This window comes from Lemur catta, chromosome 15 (genome assembly GCF_020740605.2).
Source record: "Lemur catta isolate mLemCat1 chromosome 15, mLemCat1.pri, whole genome shotgun sequence".
NCBI classification, from domain to species: domain Eukaryota; kingdom Metazoa; phylum Chordata; class Mammalia; order Primates; family Lemuridae; genus Lemur; species Lemur catta.
In genome coordinates, this window is record NC_059142.1 from 14,435,063 (window position 1) to 14,455,712 (window position 20,650).

At 55.5% G+C, this 20,650-nt stretch overlaps 1 protein-coding gene across 2 annotated transcripts in view; it reads right to left on the bottom strand.

Moving 5' to 3' along the window:
* SPNS3 (sphingolipid transporter 3 (putative)) overlaps positions 1-20,650 on the bottom strand; it is a 44,067-nt gene that overhangs the window by 20,374 nt on the left and 3,043 nt on the right. The window contains exons 2-8 of one of the 2 annotated variants that reach the window (XM_045526039.1): positions 20,229-20,294; positions 14,695-14,831; positions 13,968-14,119; positions 13,247-13,313; positions 11,998-12,146; positions 11,112-11,264; positions 6,319-6,508 (exon numbers count right to left, since the gene is read on the bottom strand). In XM_045526039.1, the coding sequence (XP_045381995.1) occupies positions 6,319-6,508; positions 11,112-11,264; positions 11,998-12,146; positions 13,247-13,313; positions 13,968-14,119; positions 14,695-14,831; positions 20,229-20,294 (914 nt within the window). The remainder of the gene's footprint in view (positions 1-6,318; positions 6,509-11,111; positions 11,265-11,997; positions 12,147-13,246; positions 13,314-13,967; positions 14,120-14,694; positions 14,832-20,228; positions 20,295-20,650) is intronic. The other variant, XM_045526040.1, reaches the window with a different exon arrangement.

Here is a 20,650-nt window from a genome sequence, read left to right on the forward strand (position 1 = left end):
CCTGCATCGTGACCACAGAGCCCACCCAAGGGGGGATTGCCGACGTTCAGCCACATCCTCCAGCCCCCCGGATCAGCGATGGTGGAGCCCCTACCTCTGGCTCAGTCCCTCCTCTGAACACAAACCCCTTCTCCTCTGAAGGGCAGCAGCTCTGGGAAGAAGGCCAAGGAAGGGGGTGCAAGCCAAGACCTGCTGCGTGTGTGTCTGGACCCTAATTAACAGCCGGGAAGTCCACTTCCCTTGCCAAGAGGACTGGAAAGATGGAAGAGATGGAACCCTCTGCGCCTGCAGGTGGCCACAGGGCCTGGGCTCCCCCAGGGAAGGCCCCAGACCAGACTTTATAAGCTCAGAAAACCTCATTTCTTTGAAACAGGCAGCACAATTTGGCCCCTACTTCGGGAAATCTGGGAGCAAACACACTGTGCTGCCAAAACCCCCTCCTTCCCACACAATGCAGTTATAGCCACAAAAGTAGCAGGAGAACAGCTATACTCGGCCACAGATACACATGTGCGTGCACATCCCACGCAATCATCTGCATGCCCTGAAACACGTGTACGTGCACCCTCATGCACAGACGAGTATACAGAACAGCACACGTGGACTCAGTCATGCACACCACGCACATATAGGTACACAAATTAACATGAATATGCATGTGCACATAATATGCATTTAGCATGAATATACATGTACTCAAGATGTATACCTACAAAAGCACACATATACACACTCGTATTCACAGACCTGAATACATTCACACTTAGATGTGTGCACACCAGCACACACTAGCACGCATGCCCACCCTCCCATGGGCCCTTCCCAAGCAGAGCACAGAGCCTATCTTCCAGGACTTGCTCCTTCAGCAGCAGAGATAGTGCAAGAAAGTCTTTGATTCCTGGTTTCTGAGAAGGGAAGTGATGGATCGATGGATGGGGGGGGGATGGAAGAGGATAAAGTGACTGTTCCCATCTTGAAGCCCAACAAGAGCCAATTCCTCAGCCCCCTTTGGACACCCTTTCTAATGCTGACCCCTGAGTTCCCCAAAACCTAATGACATCCATCGTGGTGGACTGTAGCCAGTCCCCCCCCACTGAAGTATTAGGGATGATGCTAAGTTCCCTGGACTTCAGTCTCTTGTATCCAATTCTCTGCTAACACCTCCTCTTGGATGTCAACCTCCCCCGCAAACTCAGAATGTACAAAACCAAGCTGTTGATCTTCCCCCCAAACACCCGCTGCTCCGGCTCACTTTCCTATCTCAGTTAACAGCCTCTCCCTCCTTCCAGCTGCTGAGGCCAGTATCCTAGAACTCATCTCTGACTCCTCTTTCTCTCATACTCTGCATGGAACCCATCAGGAAATTCTGACAACTCTACCTTCAAAATAGGTCTGTAATGCACCCACCTCTCACCACCCCCACTGCTGCCACTCTGGTCCAAGCCCCTTCCCCTCATTTCTCACCTGCATTCTAGTGACAGCCTCTACCTTTGCCCTTGCCCCAGGTCCATTCCCGGGAGAGCAGCCAGAGTGATTCTATTAAACATAAGCCAATAATAGAAAAACAACTGAGAAAAATCAATGAAACCAAAAAGTTCGTTCTTTGAAAAGATCAGCAAAACTAACAAACCTTTAGTTTAAATGACCAAGAATAAAAGACTCAGTGAAAGAGAACACATTACTACCAACCTCACAGAAACTAAAAGGATTATAAGGAAATATTATAAACTGTGTGCCAACAAATTAGATTAACCTAGACTAAACGTACAGATTCCTGGACAGACAGAAACACCCGAAACTGACTCAAGAAGAAATAGAAAATCCGAATTGACCTATAACAAGTAAATATTGAGTTTAGGAATCAAAAAACTTACCACAAACAAAAGCCCAGAACCAGATGGCTTCACTGGTGAATTCTACCAAACATTGAAAGATGAATTAACAAATTCCTCATAAACTCTTCCCAAAGACAAAAGAGGAAGGAACACTGGCCAACTCATTCTGAAGCCATTACCCTAATACCAAAACCGGGCAAAGTCACCACAAGAAACCTGCAGACCAGTATCCCCTGTGAATATAGATGCAAAAATCCTCAACACAGTACTACCAAGTCAAGTCCAGCACAATCGAGACCAAGGGAGAATATATCCCGGGAGTGCAAGGTCAGTTAAACATAAAATATCAGTCAATGCAACACATACAGGAATATAGTAAAAGGACAATGCCACATGATCATCTCGGTAGACATACAAGACAAAAGCCAGATCTCCCGCTTCTTAGACTAAAACCCTGTCTCACTCTCAGTAAAAGGTAGTTCTACCCAATGCCCCCAAGGCCCTCCGTGATCCGGCATCCATCATCTCTGTCCTCACCTCCCTCTCCCCATTCTCTGTCTGCACTAACCACAGTGGCTTCCTTGCTGTTCTTCAAACCCACCCGACACACTCCTGACTCTGAGCCTTTACAGCTGCTGTTCCCTCTCACTGGAACACTGTTCCCCCAAATATCCACAGAATTCACTCCTTTACCTCCTACAGGTCTCCATTCAACAATGACCACACTACATAAAATTGCAGCTCTCTCCCTCCAACATTCACACACTCCCTATTTCCCCTCCCAACTCTACTTTTCTCCTAAGCATTTATTATAATCAGAAATACTGTGAACTTTGCTTATGTATCTTGCTTGTTGTCTGTGTCCCCCAACTAGAATGTGAGTTCCCTGAGGACAGAAATATTTTGGTCTGTTCTATGCACTGCTATATCTGCAGCATTTCAACTAGCTTGCCACTCAATTGGCACTCAGTAAATATTTACTGAAGGAACAAATGAATGCAGATAACTTGTCACTCAACACTTCACTCGGCAAGATTCACCCCCACCGCACCCCCGTGGGCCTGACACTGTGCTTCGGGCTGGAGCGCTGAGAAAGATTGGGACCAGACCTGGGCCCGGCTACGCTCACAGATGGGGCTGAGAGAACTCAGAGCAAAAATAACCGGGACCCAAGGAAGAGAGCGCTAAGGATGGGAGGGAGAGAGGGCCAGGCCCAGCACGCAGGGAGGGCTCCGCAGAGAGATGGCGTCACGCTGGCCCTTGAAGGCCCAGAATGAGTTGGGCATATGGAGAAGGGGGTGGGGGTGGAACAGAGGGAGGGGAAGTACGGGGTACATCCTAGGAACGAGGAGGGGTCCTGCATGGCAGGACTGCTGTGAGGGATAAGGCCCCTAAGGTTGTCAGGGCAGTTCATGAGGGGCTCTGAATGCCAGGATGAGGAGCTGGACCTGGCTCCAGAGGCACCAGGGAGTCACGCAAGGCTTTTGAGCAGGGAAGGTCCATGGCATCAGCAAGCTCACTCTGGCAGTGTGCGGAGAACAGATTGTGGTAGGTGAGCGGGAAGGCAAGGAGAGCGGGGAGGTGGCTCCGGGAACAGGCCTGGGGAAACCAGCAAGGCCTGAGCCCGGCAGGGCAGAGGGGCGGGAGGAGAGGGTGGATGTGGGAGATGTTAAGGGAAGAGGAGCAGAGCCCAAATCTCAGGTCATCTCAGAGCATCCGTGTGGATCACAGAGGCACAGACAGAGCCGTGGGGACAGGGGTGGGACCTGCACCACCTGTGAGGGGCTGGAGTTCTGGCCACAGGGCTCAGCGCTGCTGGATACCATGCCAGGCCCAGCAGCTTCTCAGCGCTGGAGGATGGACGCGTCCTGGCCCTGCCTGCCATCCTGCCACCTTCTCGTCCCCTAGCCCTGGGGTAGGCCCAGAGAAGAGTTTCTCAAGCTGGCTTTGTCAGCCAAGATGCAATGTCACTTCTCGATGAGCCATCCAGCTCTGGAGATGCGCCAGGCTGCAGGGTGGGGGGGCAGCTGTGTCCCCGAAACACAGCCAAGGAGCCACCTCCCAGAGCCAACCAGAGCAGTGGCAGAAGCGGACCTGGTGGGGGGTCCCCAGCCCCAGCCGGCTGGTGCAGGACAGACTTTCGCCGGGGCCTCCATCTGCCTGGGCTTCAGCCTCCCTGCAAGGTCAGGCCCCTCAGCCCCCGCCAGCCGGAGTGGTGGCCCCGGTCACTCCTCTGCTCCCCCAGCCGATAGGCATTAAGGCATCTATTAGCACCGGAGTACGCCAGGCTCTGTTTCTCTCCCACGGGGTGACTAGGGTCACTGTGGCAAAAGGACACAGACTTTGGGGTCTTCAGAGCTGAACTGGAGTTTTGTCTGTCCCACATTTGTCTGTTGCTGTCTCTGGGCCTCAGTTTTCCAATCTGTCAAGTGGGATGAGAAAAACCTTCTCCTCAAAGTGTCGTGAGGACGACATAGGAGGATGTGCAAAAGGAAATGGTAACAGGACTTTTCTCGTCTCCAGGAATTTCCGCTGAAGCCCAAGGCTGAGGACAGCGGGTGAGCAGCGCCCACACCTTGAGAGAGGCGCCAGACACACCTTCAGGACTTGGCGAGAGAGAGGGAGCTGTCCCTTGAGGCCCCTGCCAGCTTGCACAGCGAAGGCTGGAGAGCCGGGCTGCGCGATTTATGGAACGATTCCCTCTCTTAAGCTGAGTGAGGGGACTCAGGTGGCCCCCACAGAGAAGGCAGTGCACGCCAGGAAGGAAGGCGGCGTTTCTTTGTGGCTGGACACCTGCTAATTGCTGACCCTCCTATGCCAGGGTGGACTGAGGGGTATTCACAGAGGGCATCCTCAGGGCACCCAGACGCGTGTCGTCTGGCATCCAGGGGCATGGACCCTGGGGCCTGACCCCCCTGGGGAAGTCTGAGGGCAGGAGCGGCAGATGGAGCAGTCTGCAGTGCCGGGGTGCAGGGAGAGGGCAGCCGTGGGAGCCCAGGGGGTCCAATGGCCACCGTGGAGGGCAGCAGGACAGTCATGAGAGGGGACCCCCACAGCACTGCCTGCCCGGGCAGGAGGGCCCAGCCGGAAAGGCAACCCCTGCATCAAGGAATTGGGCAACACAAAAGCCAGGGCCAGAGGCCCCAAAACACCCTGAGAAGTGTCCCCACGCCCAGCATCAGGGCATCAGCCACAAGGAGGGCCCCGATAGCAAGAACAACTCCAGACACAGGTAATACTTGGCCCGTTTCCAGCCATCCTGCCTCACCTGCTCAGCCCCGCGGGGGTCAGAATCTCAGGGAAGGAGCAGCGTCGAGGATGAGGGACAGAAATAGGGACAAGGAGAACGGAACAGGCTACAGCTCCCCTTCTGTCACGCGCAATTGTCTGGTCCCGGATAGAAGCTTTATTTGGAAGCAGAGCCGAAGGTCTGATTTCAATGGGACCAGACTTTTAAGCTCAGAGTGTGGCTGGAAAAGCTGTGGGAGCTGGTCACAGGTGGGAAACCCACCCACGCTGGTGGGGGGACAACAAAGCCATTGTGAATTTGCTTTCCTAATCCAGCCTGCTCAGCGAGCCCGGTACACGTGTGCAAGGCAGCCGTGTCTACGGCGACAGGGCCAGGGTCTCGGAACAGGGGCAGGGAGGGGAGCTCCAGCCCATCTGGTTAGGGCTGGACTGGAGCCACCTTCCCACACGCAGTGGCCCCCTCCCTTCTGGGGGGACAGGCAGGGCTGGGGCTGTGGGAGCCAGGGACACTGTGCACACAGAGCTTCTTGGGACCCGGTCCTGCCCTTTGGGCTCCCGCCTGAGGACACAGCCCCATAAACCTCAATGCTTGGTGGGACCCAAACATGGGCTGAGCCCAAGCTGGAATGTGAATTCCGACACGGGGACAGAGTGATCTGGGAAGGCTTTTGGAGGAGGATTCCGGAGGCACAGAAGAGGAAATGGTGCCCTTACTGCAGGGAAGGGACCCAAGCAAAGGCTGGGGGGTGTGAGCGCCCGTGTCACTGGTGTAGCCGGAGCCTGACGCACATGAAGGATATGATGGGATGTGGATTTGGAAAATTGGATATTGTCATGATTGTCACCCTTAAAGCAGTGTCTGAATTGGCTGTGACTGCTCGGGGCCTCGCTTTCCTCTTCTGTGAGCTGGGGAGAATTACCCTTTTTCTTCCTGAGCTCACAACATGCCCTGGGAATAAATGAGTCCCATTATCTGAAATCAACACATTAGCCAGGGGCTCAGAAGACGCGCTTCAGAGTCAGAAAGACTTAGGTTCATATTCCAGTTCTGCCCCTTCCTCTCTGTGTAACTTTTGGCAAGCCTCTGTTTACTCATCTGTGAAATGGGGCTAACAAGCTCTAACCGGAAGGAGGGATCAACATGATGTACGTAAGGACCTGGCACGGCGTGAGTCTGTATGAACAGGAGTCCCCAGCCCACCCCACCTCCCCAGGGACCCTCACTGTCACTCACATAGGAGGCCAGGAGGGTGGTCGGGGCCAGGACGAGAGCCAGGTAGAGGCAGGGGGCTGTGGCAAGCAGGCTGGACGCACAGATGAGGGGCTCAGCCCTCGGGTTGACTTTCTTGTATCTCCTTGCAGCCTCTGCCCCCACGATGACCCCGATGATGCCGGTCACGATGGTCATTGCCCCAAAAATCAGGCTGATGGGGAAAAGAAGAGAGGGGTTGGTCAGCTGGGTGGGGTCAGGATAGGGCCCTTCGTCCCTCCCCCAGCCCCAGGTCTAGCCACCTGGCCCCGGTGCATGATCTGGTACCTTCAGAGAATGTGGCTGTGGGCCCTTGGCCTGACCTACCCCTTCCTGCCCTCCTGACCAACGCTCTGGGGCCTAGGGACCCAGATCAGGGACCCATGTCCTCCCCGGCCCTACCCTACCCCCTTTCCTGCCTCATCCTGGGGGTGCCACTGGTCATGTGGGTGACCACCCAGCACCCCAGCACTGCAGGCCCCAACCCACCTCATCCCCAGTGACCTCCACCTCTCACCACCCAAACCTGCCCCACTCGGGAATCTTAATTCTAGGGTCCCACTCGGGCCTCAGGCTTCTCTTCTTCCAGCCCCAACACTGAGAGGAACGGGGGCAGGGGAATGTGTATTTAGTGAGCTCCTATGACACGCTGGCCCCCGTCTGACCCTCACCCACACACTCCCTCCTTGAGCCCCAGCCCTCCGCTCCCTGCCTTTGACACCTCCCAAGCGCCACCACCCCCTGCCTGCCTCCCCTCTCCCAGCCACTCCTAGACCTGCTTCCACTCCATGTGGCTCCCCCTTGCACATCCCTGCTCAGAGACCTGCCCCCCGAATAGCCTCCACACAGGGTCCCAGAGAGTGCTTTCTAGAACACAGACCTGACCATGTCCCTTCCCACACCCTGCCCAAAACTCTCTACCAGCTCTCAGACACTGCCAGGTCTGGTCCCAACTCCACACAGGGTACGTGGTTCCTCAGGATCTGACCCTGGCTCACCCCAACCCCAGGCCCCAGCTCCATTCTCTTCCCCCAGACTAGTTGCTCCCCCTACCCCACTCCCACCTCATACTTTCACTCCTCCATCTGGCTCACCTTGCACCAGTTTTTCCACCTGCCAAACTCCTACTCATCCTTCAAGACCCACCCCAAATGTCCCTTCTTTGGGGATGCCTCCCCCTGCTCCCTGGCTGATCTCTTTACTCCCGTCAGTCCCCATGGCACCTTCCGTGTCTCTACTATCAGGGTCACTCGCCGGCCTGTAAATTCCTGGAGAACAGCAACAGGTGTGGTTCACTGTCTTGACTCCATGCTAGGAGCACAGAGCCGGCCACACGAGAGAAGTGTGTTGAGCAGAAGGACTCATCGATCCCTCCCAGAATTCCCAGATGGACACACGAGGAAGGCGAGGCCGAGGAAGGTTAAGGCCAAGAGTATCCAGCTAGTAAACGACAGAGCCAGGACTTGAATCTACATCTTCACCCTCTTGCTCCATTCTGCAACCTAAGTCTCCTTTGAAAGGTGCTCAAAGGGATGGCTGAGACTGACCAGCGTGAACTCTTGAAAACACAAACCTCGCTGCCAAACTGCTAAAAACTCGAGGCGCAACTGCTAAAAAAAAAAAAAAAGAAAGAAAGAAAGAAAAGACAAACTAACCAGGATTTTTCCAGTCCCCCAGGGCTCTCTGTTGTCTGAGCAAGCTCCCTGCGGGACTGGCCCTGCTGGCCCATATACACCTCCCCTCTCCCTCCCTCCCTTTGCACAAATGACTGGGAACTCTAAGCTTGCCCTGAGCTTGCCAGATTCCGTGCGTCGGCCCACACTGTTCCCCACCCACCTTCTCCACCCGGCAAGTATCCACTAGAAGTGGTGGCTATTATTGTCACGGTCCCCATCAAGATGTTAGAATGTGTTAGGTGCAAGACTATGGTTATCGGCAAACTGAGTGCCACCAAAAAAACACCTCTCCCCTGAACAACTTCTGTGAAATGTCCATCTCACAGCTGAGAACTAATGAGTTCATTCCCCCACCCCATCCCCCTCAGTGTATAGGAGAGAGAATGGAGCCCAGAGAGGGCAGGAACTTGCCTGAGGTCACACAGCCCTTCAGGGGCACAGCCAGGGCCTCCTGGCCCTCTGCCTACCAGACAGAAGCATGTGTGTCCTTAGGCAGCTTAAAGGTGCTCTCCGAACCTTCTCAGCCTTCCAAGCTTTGCAAGGCTCTGGCTCAGCCCAGTCAAGTGACCCCGAATCCCGGATGAACGTTAGCCGCCTCCAAGTCCTGGTCTGAGCCGGCCTTGGCAGGTTCTTGAGACATTTGTGAGACTTAGGATTGACCACTCAGACAGGCTTCCCGGATGGGCACCCCCACTGGCCCCTGAGCGGGAAGTACAGCCAGAGGACACACCCAGCCACCAACCCCTTCGTGTCTCCCTCCCCTGCCCAGGATCACAGACTCTCAGAGGCCAGAGAGCACCTGAAGGCCTAAAAGTTCCACGCTGATCCCCTGCGCAATGGCCCAGGCAAGCACTGTCCAACTTCTACTTACACACCCCCCAGGATGGGGAGCTCACTGTCCCCCTCCCTTCTATCTGGGCCACGTCAGCTCTGAGTGTTGGAAGTTCTCCCCGCTTCCTGAGCTGGCATCCTGTGTCCTGCGGCTTCCTGCCCCTGCCCCACCCTCACCCTGGGGCTCATCTTGACCAAGGAGGGTATGGTAACAGCGGGGATCTGTGAAGAACCCCAACACAAGGACCTTCTACCTAGTCTGTGGTAGGCTGAATGATGCCCCCCACAAGATGTCTGCATCCTTAATCTCTGCAGCCTGTGGATGTTGCCTTCTACGGAAAAATAGTCTTCGTAGATGTGATTACAAATGAGCCTCAAAGGTAATCACAGTGTCCTCATTGCCTAGACGTAGCGAGAGATTCGAGACAGAAAAGGAGAAGGCAGCGTGACCATGAAGGCAGAGCTCGGAGTGATGTGGCCACGAGCCAAGGAATGCTGGCACCCAGCAGAAACTGGAAGAGACAGGGAAGGACTCTCCCACACAGCCTCCAGAGGGTAGGTGGCCCTGCTGACACCTTGATTTTGGCCCAGCGAAACCAAGGGACTTCCAGCCTCCAAAATTGGAGAAAATGAACTTTTGTTGTTTTAAGCTACCGAGCTGGTGGTTATTTGTTACATCAACCACAGAAACTCACACACACTGCAACGCCAGTTTCTCACACCGGTCTGCAAAAGGGGTGGAGTCAGAGCCAGGAGGCTGAAGCCGGCAAAAGGGGAAGCGACTTGGCCAGGATTATATGGACAGTTGACACATGAAGTGACATCGCGAGTCCTGTTTCCCCCCACTTGATCAGCTGCGGTGAGGATCCAGCATGCCTGGCTTTTAGGATCCAGGTGGTCTTTGCTCTGGAGAGAAGACAATCTAGCTGCACGGCCAAGACAAACATCGCAGTCTCGCCCGATGCATTCATTCACAAGCTTTCCCTGAGCACCTACTATGTGCCAGAAAGCCACGCCCAGCCAAGTGGGGAGATGCTCAAGTCAATTAACAGCAACAGGCCGTCTCCAGAGGCAACAGGACGTGGAGCTTCAGAGCACCAGCTTTGGAGTCAGAAAGGTTTGAATCCTGGCTCGTTCTTGTTACTCGTTCACTGTGTGACCCTCGACAAGTCACTTAACCTCTCTGATCTTCCATCTCCTCATTTGTAACACAGGAATAACGGGAATACCTTCCATTGAGGGTTTTACACATGTGATACTCGGCATAGGGGCTGAACTACAGTGAAAGCTTAATAAGTCGTGAGAAGGGAAGGGAGCTATGGGCAGAGGACACAGCTGGGGCAAAGGCACACACAAGGAGATGCCAGGGACACTCTGGAAATCACATGAAGCTCCCTCTGGGCATCAGGGAGTCAGGTAGAGGCAAGAGAAGAGGGCAGGAGGAGGCAGACATGGGTGTGGCCGGCAGAGAGCCCTGAGCAACTCCCAGGAGCCCATCAGGGCAGGGTCAGAGAGGAAGGGACCGCAAGGGGACTGAAAAGCGTCAGCCAGAGGAGAGGAGGAGGCTAGGACTGAGGGCTCCAAGGAGGAGGAGAAGAAAAGCCAGGGAGGATTGAAAGATGTCCTTGACTCAACACCAGGAGGTCACTGGAGTCCTCGGAGAATGGGTAGAAGGTGGTAGGGACAGAAGCCTAGCACAGCAGGCAGGAGGTGGGAGAGGACATCCCCTGAGGACAGAGTGCCGGCGCCTCCCACCTCCCAGCAGCTTTGTAGGACTCTGGGTGTCTCAGATGACACAGAGCACAAATGAATGCACACACGAAATGCCTCAGCCAGAGCAGTAATGGGGCCTCCCAGTGCCTCAATCTGCAACCCGTAAAATGGGATGAATGGGATGACGTCACAGAAGACAGTATGGGCACCTCCAAAGGACAGTTGCCTAAGACCCCTGTAACCCCGCAGGCTGCCACAGACGCCTCACCCCTTCCCCTGCCAGTGTCTTCTGCACCCCTAAAACGGGCCGACAGTGGGAAGACAGGGAGTTCTGCCGAGAGACGACAAGGGAGCTGCCTGTGACCACCCAGGGCAGCAGGGACTCAGCCAGAGCTGGCCCCCGGCATCCTGCCTGCCAGCTGGCTCCTACGCCCTGCTGTCCTCACACAGCACCGTGTGCCCCAGGAGACTGCGTTTTGGGGCTCAGAACCTCAGAGCTTCCTCAGCAAGCGCTCCCTCGGCTGGCCCAGATGCCCAGGGCCCCCAGAGACCCCTCACCTGTCCTGGCTGCTGCACGGCTCCTGGAAGCAGGGAAGCTGCAGCCCGTGAACCACACGGGCCTCAAACAGAAACTTGGGGGCCCAGAAGCCCAGGGCTCCAGTAACAAAGGCCATGGCGGTCACTCCGAGGGTCGACCACACAAAACTCCAGCTGCAAGAGAAGGGACGCGGTCTGAAGTCGGGAGAGTGCCAGGGCTGAAGGGGCCTGTCCCCCCGGCACCCCAGGCTCCAGCCTCCCCAACATGGCTGAGACCCCCTGCCCAGCCCACCCCACGCTCTCCTCACACTGTGCCTTCCTCCCTCCTCTCTGCAGGACCAAATCTCCCCATCCTGAGAGGCCTCAGGAAGCTGTTCCCGCCTGCCCCATCTTCCTCCGAGTCCCTCGACCATCTCACGGCTCTGCGACAAAGACAGCTGGGCCCTGCCGTCCCCATGCTGCAGTGAGCCATGAGGCCGAGACTGCAGTTGGCCTGTCTGCCTCCCCCAGCATGCCTGGGACAGAGGATGGTGCCCTCCCCTGAGGCTTGGAGTGGTGAATGACCAACTCCCAGTATCCTCCCAGCAACTCCCAGCAAGCACAGCTGGAGAATTATACCCATTGAGTAAACTAGGAAAGTGAGGCTCCAGGTCTCGGGGTCACGCAGGGGCTGAAGCAAGGCTGGAGCTCAAGCCGCCCGCCTCCCTCCCTGTCCATATTTCTGTCCCACATAGAGGTGATGGGGGCTGAGCCCCAAATGACGGAGGGACCCCTCAGAGGAAGACCAGGGCTGTGAACATTGGGACAATCAAGGAGAGCTGCCTGGAGGCGGAGAGAGGGAGGTCAGTGATGCAGGAGCAGACAGAGGGGTTTTCTATGGCTTGTAGCGGGGAGCAGGGACACTCACTTTCTCCCCAGGTATCTGATGTCCTCACACCAGCCGCTCCTCAGGCCCCCCACGGCCACCTCCCCCTGCTTCTCAGAGGCTCCCCGGGGTGGGTCTGGAACCAGCAGGATGAACAGGATCAAGGCCACGGCCTCCAGGCAAGGCATGATCTGGGGAAAGCAGCACCCAGGATGCTCAGGGCCACACGCTCCGCAGCCCGGGAGACCCTGGGGGTGACTGTGTCCAGCCACCGTGTCTGACTTCTGTGGCCCAGCCCCTGGCGGCGGGGCTGACACTATTCCTGGGTGCTGATTATACACAGAGCTGGGCACACCGCTGCTGCTCACCCCTCACCCTGTAGCCTCTCTGGGGAGTGGGGTCCCTTCGGGACTTGATTTAGTTCCTGTCTGTCCACCGTGGACTCTGCGCTGAAGGGATCCGTGGGCTGAGACGGTTGAGAATGGGAGCCCTGACTACTGAGTACTTGCTGCCCCAAGAACTGGCCCTTGTCCTGGCCCCTGCTCCATCTGCCACACGGTCCTGCCCTAGTGTCCTCTCCTCGAGGGTCCCCCTGCTCAGACTCCACCTGCCTTGGGGCAGCCCTCAGACAGCTCCAACAGCGAGCAAGTTCTCACTCAAGCAAAGACAGACCCACCTCCTTGAAGCCCACCCAGCCCCAAGGCCCCAGCTGCGGCTTCTGTGGCTGCGCAAGCCAGTTCCGTGGCCCCGGGGCGGCTCCACAGAGATCTGCTCACAGATCTGCGCTCACACAGGACTGAGCCCCCAGAGCTCCTTCCTCCTCTCCTCAGTCCATAGCCTGCCCCAGTCTGAGCCAGTGGTGGCTGCAGCCCCGGCAGGGCCCACCTGGTAATTTCCTGGGTGTCCTGGCTCAGCTACCTGAGTAGCCCCAGCTGCTGGTCCTTAAGGGCCTACTGTGTGCCCTGGCCCTGGAGTCCCTATCCCGTCTCATAATCCCCAAACTTCCACAGGCAGCATTTACTACCCCCACTTTGCAGACAGGCAAACTGAGGCTCCAAAGGGGAAGGTGACGTACTTGAAATCACACAGCTAGTAAACCGAGGACCTGAACCCAGGGCCACGACATCCACAGCCCACATTCCATCTGAGGTCCCAAAGGCCCAGAGCTGCCAATGTCTGAGCACCCCCCATGGCGCCGGGTACCATGCCAAGTGGCAAAGGCCACTCGAGGCTGGAAAGTCCCTGCTGGACCAGGGGGGACGCAGAGGGAAGAGAAGGAAGCTGGACTCACTCGGAGGGCCCAGCGCCAGTTTCCAGTCAGCTCCGTCACGGCCGAGCCCAGCACGTAGCCCAGACCACTGCGACGGGGGGGGGGGGCGAGGGAGACAGGCGTGAGGGGAGGGAGGGCAGGAGGCCCCAAGGCCGGCCTGGCCCAGCGTGCCCCCACCAGGGGCTGCTCTCTGTGGGCTCACTGCCCTTTCACTGAGAAAACTAAGCCACGTGAGGCCCAGATGTCCACTGCCCTTGGTCAAGTCCCCGGTGACCTCTGGCTCCCGGCCCACCCCTGGCACCACTCTCTGCACATATGAAGATACACACCACCCCTCGTGCCCAAAGTGCGGCCCTGGCTTGAGTCAGGCGGCTTCAGGAAACGTGGGTCAGAGTCCGGGGCCTGACTGTAAATCCCAGCCTGTCCCACCCTGCCGTGGGGTGCAGGACCCGCCTCTCCCTGAGCCGGCCACACTACCACGCTGCTTTCTTACTCCTGCTGGGAGCATCCGCATTTCCTCTACTCCTCACCACAGCCCATCAGTTGGCGTTACTGCACCCATTTACAGATGAGGAAACTGAGGCTCAGAGAGGGAAACTGACATGGTGAGGAAGGTGCAGTGTTGGGACTCAAACCCCCGCCCTCCTAGCTTGACCTCTCCTTGCCCCTGCCCAGCCCCTGCTCTGACTCCTCTGGGCCTCAGCTTACCCCCTAGGGAAGGGGATCCAGGAGTGACACCAACCTTCCAACGGGGATAAAGATGTAGAAGATGGCCAGCACGCGGGTGCGCTGGTCCCTCACGAAGAGGTCGCCCAGGACGGTGGGCGCGATGGTGGAGTAGCTGGCTGTGCCCATGCCCACGACTCCCCGGGCCAGAAAGAAGAGCCAGGAATACTGGACGGGTGGGCACAAGACCACGGTGAGTTCCAGAAGTCACCCAAGGGGGCAGGGACCCAAGAATTTGTCAGAGGGACCAAGGGGATGCGATGACACAGGCCCACAGAGGAGGGAGAGGGGATTGGGGCTACAGACCCCTCACTACCCTCCCCAACCAGGTTCCCCAATCACACAGATGCTCCCTGTGGGTGCCTGCAGCCACCGCCTGCCCCCGTGCCCAGGGGAGCCCTTCTCCTGGGTCCTGCCCTTGCTGACCGGCCAGCTCCCCATTCAGCGGCTGTTGCCCCCAGCACCAGCCCCAGCAGAGTCGGCGGAAGGGAAGCTGAGGGCAGCAGCGGGATGTGCAAGAGAGGAAGCCTCCTGTTAAGAAAGTCTAACGGGCTCTGCCCTGCCCAGGCTCCGGCCTGGAGGCTGTGCCCCCACCTATCTCCCAGCCCTGGGAGTGCAACCCCTGAGCCGCGGGGCCAGGGATGGGGCAGAACCATCTCTCTCCTGCTCCCATGGGGCAGGATCCGGGAGGGAGCAGGGGAGGGGAGGTCCCTAGGGGCCTGGGCCGGGCTGTGGGCACCTACCCGGGGAGAGATGAAGGAGCTGGAGAGCCCAGCCCCTGACCAGAGCAGGATCCCAAAGCTCAGCGTGGCCTTGCGGCTGTGTCGGTCACCCAGGTAGCCGAACACCGGTGCGGACAGCAGCAGGCAGCCGATGAAGACTGGAAGAGACACACAGGGGCAGCCTGGATCCCCCCACGACATGGGTGAGCAGACGGACCAGCAGGCCCAGGGAAGGGCTTCACCTGGATACCACAAGCTGGCTCAATAGTGGGTCCAGGGCACGAGGTGGATCTCACAATCCTCGTCCCACGTGTGCCCCGTAGCCCAAAGCGTCGGGGACTGGGCCAGGTGCAAACCCCCAGCTCTGCCACTTGCTCACGTGCATCCTCTTAGAGTCTCTCTCCAATATCGGAGATGACAACATACCCCTCCCAGGCCGGCCAAGGTGAGATGAGAACTGAGAGTGGAGAGTCCGGCACGGAGTGGATGCCAGTTTCCTATCTTTACAAGAACACGCGACCAGCCTGAGCAACACAGCAAGACCCTGTCTCGACAAAAAAATTAAAAAATTAGCCAGGCATGGTGTTGTGCACCTGTAGCCCCAGCTACTCGGGAGGCTGAGGCAGGAGAGTCGCTTGAGCCCAGGAGTTGGAGGCTGCAGTGAGCTGTGATGACACCACTGCACTCCAGCCTGGGGGAAAGAGTGAGACCCTGTCTCAAAAGAAAAAAGAAAAAAAAAAAACATGACCCTTATGAGCCTGGATATCTAGACGGGTCTGATTTTTCACTCATACCCCTGCTTGGGGGCGGGGTGGGGGGTTCAGGGGGAAAGGGAGGTCAGCCCGGAGCCTGCTGTGACCAGCAGATGAGGATGGTTTAGAGCACACTGACTGTAAAACGTTGCCAATAAACCAGCGATGATGCCAGGAGGCTGAGAAAGAGCTGGTTTTCCTAAGTAGGTAAAATATTCCTTGGACACTCTTGTATTTACACCATGTTTAAAGTAAACCCTTATTAATACTGGCAGCTGGATTAATGAATGTGTTTGCTATTCTGTGAGGATAAAGAAACGGCCACATCTTTGCATGAGTACATACCACACACTGCTTCCATTCCTTAAATAAAATCACCTCTGCCCTCCAAGGATGGGAGGATGGTGAGTCCCCGCCTCCAGGCTGGGAGAGCCGGCAGATGGAGAAGGAAGGCCTGGACCCTCCCCCACCTGGTCCAAGGGCTTCAGGCTTTGCACCTGGGTCTCCATTCACTGAGCACAGATGATTGGCATTTCCTGAGCCCAGTGAATGTCCAGATTCTTCCCAGCTCAGGCTCCAGCTCCTCCCACTCCCCCATGACCTACTCTAGTATTGGGTTGAGCCACATGCAATTGTGGAAATTAGGCCGGTTTTGACCTACAAAAACGACAATTTAATATGGCTCAACCTAATACTCCATAGAGAATAATCTTTGGTGTCAATGGCATTTAAAATTTTAATAGCTACTGCCAAAATAGGCCTCCCAAAAGGCTGCATATAACCATCATTTTATTTTTGTTCATCTGATGGTTGAAAAACAAATGGCATCTCGCTGCTGTTTTCGTCTGCGCCGTCTCTGTTCCCCGTGAGATGGAGCAACAGTTCCTATGTTTACATTCTCCACCCAGTTTTCTATTGGGCTATTGTTTGACTTTGAATATATTTGGGAAATAATTTCTCCCAGTTTTTTATACTTAAGAATTAAGTTCTCGGACTAGATTAGCTGGATTTAAATCCTGACTCACCACTTTCTACCAATGTGACCTTGGTCAAATTCCTTCACCCTCCATGCTCTGCTTTCATCACCTACAGAATTGTAATGGCATTTCCCTCCCATGGTTATTGAGAGAATTAGGCAAAATAAAGCATATAAAAATTATCTGAATGGCTTTATGTCGACGGCCAATAAATGTTGTCTATTGTTATTACTAATTGCATAGTTTCAATCACCATAACACAAAAGTGTTTAGTTTTGACATAGTCAAATTTATTAATGGGGGGATTGTTTCATGTCTTGTTTATGCACATCTTCTTTACCCAAAGGTTACAAAATATTTCCCCATATTCCCCATATGCATGGATCATGTGCAGGATATACATGCCTTAAATCTGCAAACGCTCTGTGAATCTGCAGGCAGCTGGGGAAGGCAGGCACTCCTCATTCCTAGCATCTCCAAATCCAAATCATCTCTGTGACATGGTGGGATTAGTTAATGATCACAGAGCTAAAAGATGGACTCTGGAGGCAGACTTCCTGCATTCAAATCCCAGCTTCAGCAAGTCCCATATAACCTCTCTGAGCCTCGGTTTCATCATCTGTAAAATGGGCATAATAATACCTGCCTCATGGGATTGTTGTAAAGGTTAAATAAGTTTATATTTAAAGCACTTAGAATAGTGCCTGGCACATGGTAAGGGTCACATCAGTGTTAGTTTTAAATATCAGTAGTTAATTGGCCAGCTGCGGTGGCTCACGCCTGTAATCCTAGCACTCTGGGAGGCTGAGGCAGGTGGATCGCTCAAGGTCAGGAGTTCGAGACCAGCCTGAGCGAGACCCCGTCTCTACTAAAAATAGAAATAAATTATCTGGACAACTAAAAATATATATAGAAAAAATTAGCTGGGCATGGTGGTGCATGCCTGTAGTCCCAGCTACTTGGGAGGCTGAGGCAGTAGGATCGCTTGAGCCCAGGAGTTTGAGGTTGCTGTGAGCTAGGCTGATGCCACGGCACTCACTCTAGCCCGGGCAACAAAGCGAGACTCTGTCTCAAAAAAAAAAAAAAAAATATTAGTAGTTAATTAACTCCAGCAGCCTCTCTGTCCCATGGGTTGGGGCGGGGGGAGCCTGATCACTGGCTCTCCCCACCTCCCACCCTTCTCTCTCTCTCTCCCCTCTCTCTCTCTCTCTTTGTTTGTTTGTTTCAGACAAGGTCTCTCTCTGTCACCCAGGGTAGAATGCAGCGGGGTCATCATAGCTCACAGCAACCTCAAACTCCTGGGCTGCAGTAATCCTCCTGCCTCAGCCTCCCGAGTAGCTGGGATGACAGGCATGTACCACCATACTTGGCTAATTTTTCTATTTTTTGTAGAGACAGGGTCTCACTCTTGCTCAGGCTGATCTCAAACTCCTGAGCTCAAGCGATCCTCCCGCCTCGGCCTCCCAGAGTGCTAGGACTATAGGTGTGAGCCACCCACGCCCGGCTGTACCTCTCTCTTATAACTTGACTAAACTCTTCTCTCAGTCATCAGTTTCTCCCTCCCTGCATCCATGTGGATAAACAGCAGGTTGGGTCTTAGGGCCACACGGCCACCCAGACAGGTGAAGAGACTCACCTGGGGCCACTAGAGACCAGCCTGGTCATCAGGCCTCCAAGCCCACTGCCCTTTCCATGCACCTGTGTGGGCTGCGTCTGCAAAGAGGATCCTTCCCTTCGCCCACTCCCAAACACACATACACTCACACACACACACACACACACACACACTCATACACACACACACACACACACACACTGTCTCTCTCTCTCTCCCTCTCCCCCCCGCCCCCCACCCCATGGCCAGGGCCTTGTAGCAATAATCTTGACCACCACAGTAAGAACCAGTGAAGGGAAACGCTGACCCAACTCCCGTTATCTATTTAATCAAGAAGGTTGCACCGAGAGGGTCTCGCTTTGGCTACAAATATGACTAGAAGACCAGCACCAGCTGCCGGCCTCTCTGCCCCAAGACCGAGGGGCAAGTGGGAAGAGCCAGAGTCTAAAGCAGTGGTCTTCTAGCTCTTGCTCACGTGATCGCAAAGAAGTTTCTAGACACACGCCCTCTTTTACACATTTTCAGCTAAAATTTAAAATGTTTGTGTTGTAAGTTTGAATAGTTGCCACAAATGTGATTTCCACTGTCACTGTGTGTTTTTTTAAACTATATTTTCATCCAAACCCTTGGAGCTGCAGATCAAGTTCATTCCATTTGTGGGAAATGTCAGCCACAGAGTATAAGTCTTAAAGGCCGTCCTGCTTCGCCAAGCCAATTGGATAAATCAGATTGATGGTAAGAAAAAAAATTTTTTTTTGAGACAGAGTCGCTCTGTTGCCTGGGCTAGAGTGCAGTGGTGTCATCGTAGCTCACTGCAGCCTCAGACTCCTGGGCTCAAGTGATCCTCCTGCCCCAGCCTCCTGAGTAGCTGGGACTACAGACGTGTGCCACCACACCCAGCTAATTTTTTTTTTTCTATTTTTAGTAGAGATGGGGTCTCGCTCTTGCTCAGGCTGGTCTCGAACTCTTAACCTTAAGCGATCCTCCTGCCTCAGCCTCCCAGAGTACCAGGATTACAGGCGTGAGCCACTGTGCCCGGGCCCTGTAAGAAAAATGTTGGCTTCATTTTTTTCATTAAAACAAATATCTTGACACCCTTCCCGAGACCACTATCTGACTTCTGAATTCTATTTCACAGATAAGTGGTGGCCATGACACGCAGGAACAGCGAGATAAGGCTTGTGGCCGGGAGGAAATCTCCCCGCCTGTTTCTCCTGCTGCTCTCTGATTGCCCCCAGGCCCTTCCCGGCAGACACAAGCATCCCCAAGGGGTCCCCGTGTCTGGCACCCTGGAGGTTTTGACACCCGGAGCAGTGCATCCAGGATGGGGGAGAGGTGTCTCTTTCTGCTGAAAATGGCAGACGGGTGACTGTCACAGGGGAAGTGAGACAGGAGAACCTCGGCCGCCACAGGCTTGTTCTCAGGCAGATCCATTTTAGGAGAGAAACACGCGGGCTTAGGATCTAGAAATGGATCTCTCAGGACTCTGTGTTCGTGCAGCCCCTGGAAAGTCTTTGTGTGCCCCCAGGGGCACCGGTCCGAGGTTCGAGAGCCGGGTTCTAAAGCACTGAGAGAGCGGACTGTTAGGAGGAGACAGGGGCCCGCGGAGAAGAGCCACCGTGTGTGCTAGTGACAGGCTGGCTGTGTGCACACGTGTGTCATGCGTTGTGCCCATGTGTGCCCATGTGTGGGCATGTGGATATGCAAAACCTGTGGGCATGCGGCACCATCGGGCACCGCGGGGGAAATGTTAGTGCCTCATGACCCCAGCCACCCCCACCGGCGCCCTGCTGCTGGGTGTCAGGCGTCTGGGGGCCCGGGGCCCTTCTGAGCGCCCATGTGGGGCACGTGTGTGTGCCTGTGTGTGCACATGTGTCCCGGTGGTCAGGTGGTCCGGGTCTGGGAGAGGAAGGCAAGCGCACAGCGAGGCTCTGGTGCACAGCTGAGCCTAACACACAGGAAGGGTGTGAGTGAGCAGCTCCAGGCCCAGGATCCCACGCTCGGGCCGTCCACAGCACCTGCACCCACACCATCGGGGCAGTTCAAGCCTGCGCTGTCTCCTCCTCCTGCCCAGACTGTCTCTCGTGCCCAGGCCCCACCCATCCTCTGTGACAGGGGACTCAGCGGTGCAGGAGCTGGGCACAGAACTGAACGACCCCACCCCAGCACGAGCCAGGGCCCCAGCTCCAGGGCCGGGGATTCCCTCCTTACCGGTCTGAAGCAAACCGGCCCTGCTGTCACTGATCCGGAAAAACTTCTGTACGTCCAGCAGCACTCCTGTGGACAGAGGGCCAGCGCTCAGGACGCGGGAAGTAGCCGCCCAGCCTCTAAAGACAGCCGTCCCGACTCCAGACAGGGCCACGGCTGCCCAGCACAGCACAGGGTGTCGCACCTGGGCCCCCATTCTTCTCTCCGCTCTCTCCCACCCATGCACACCACCGAACACACGCACAGAAACAGGCAGCCCACAGGGGCAGACGTGTGTGCACACACATTTACACACAAGCATGCACTCACATGCTTGTATACATGTAGGCCTTCCCAGAAAGATACACCTGCAGAGGCAAGAATATAGACACACAAGCAGGAGCCTACACTCATAGATATATATGTACACTGAGTCTCTCGCACCC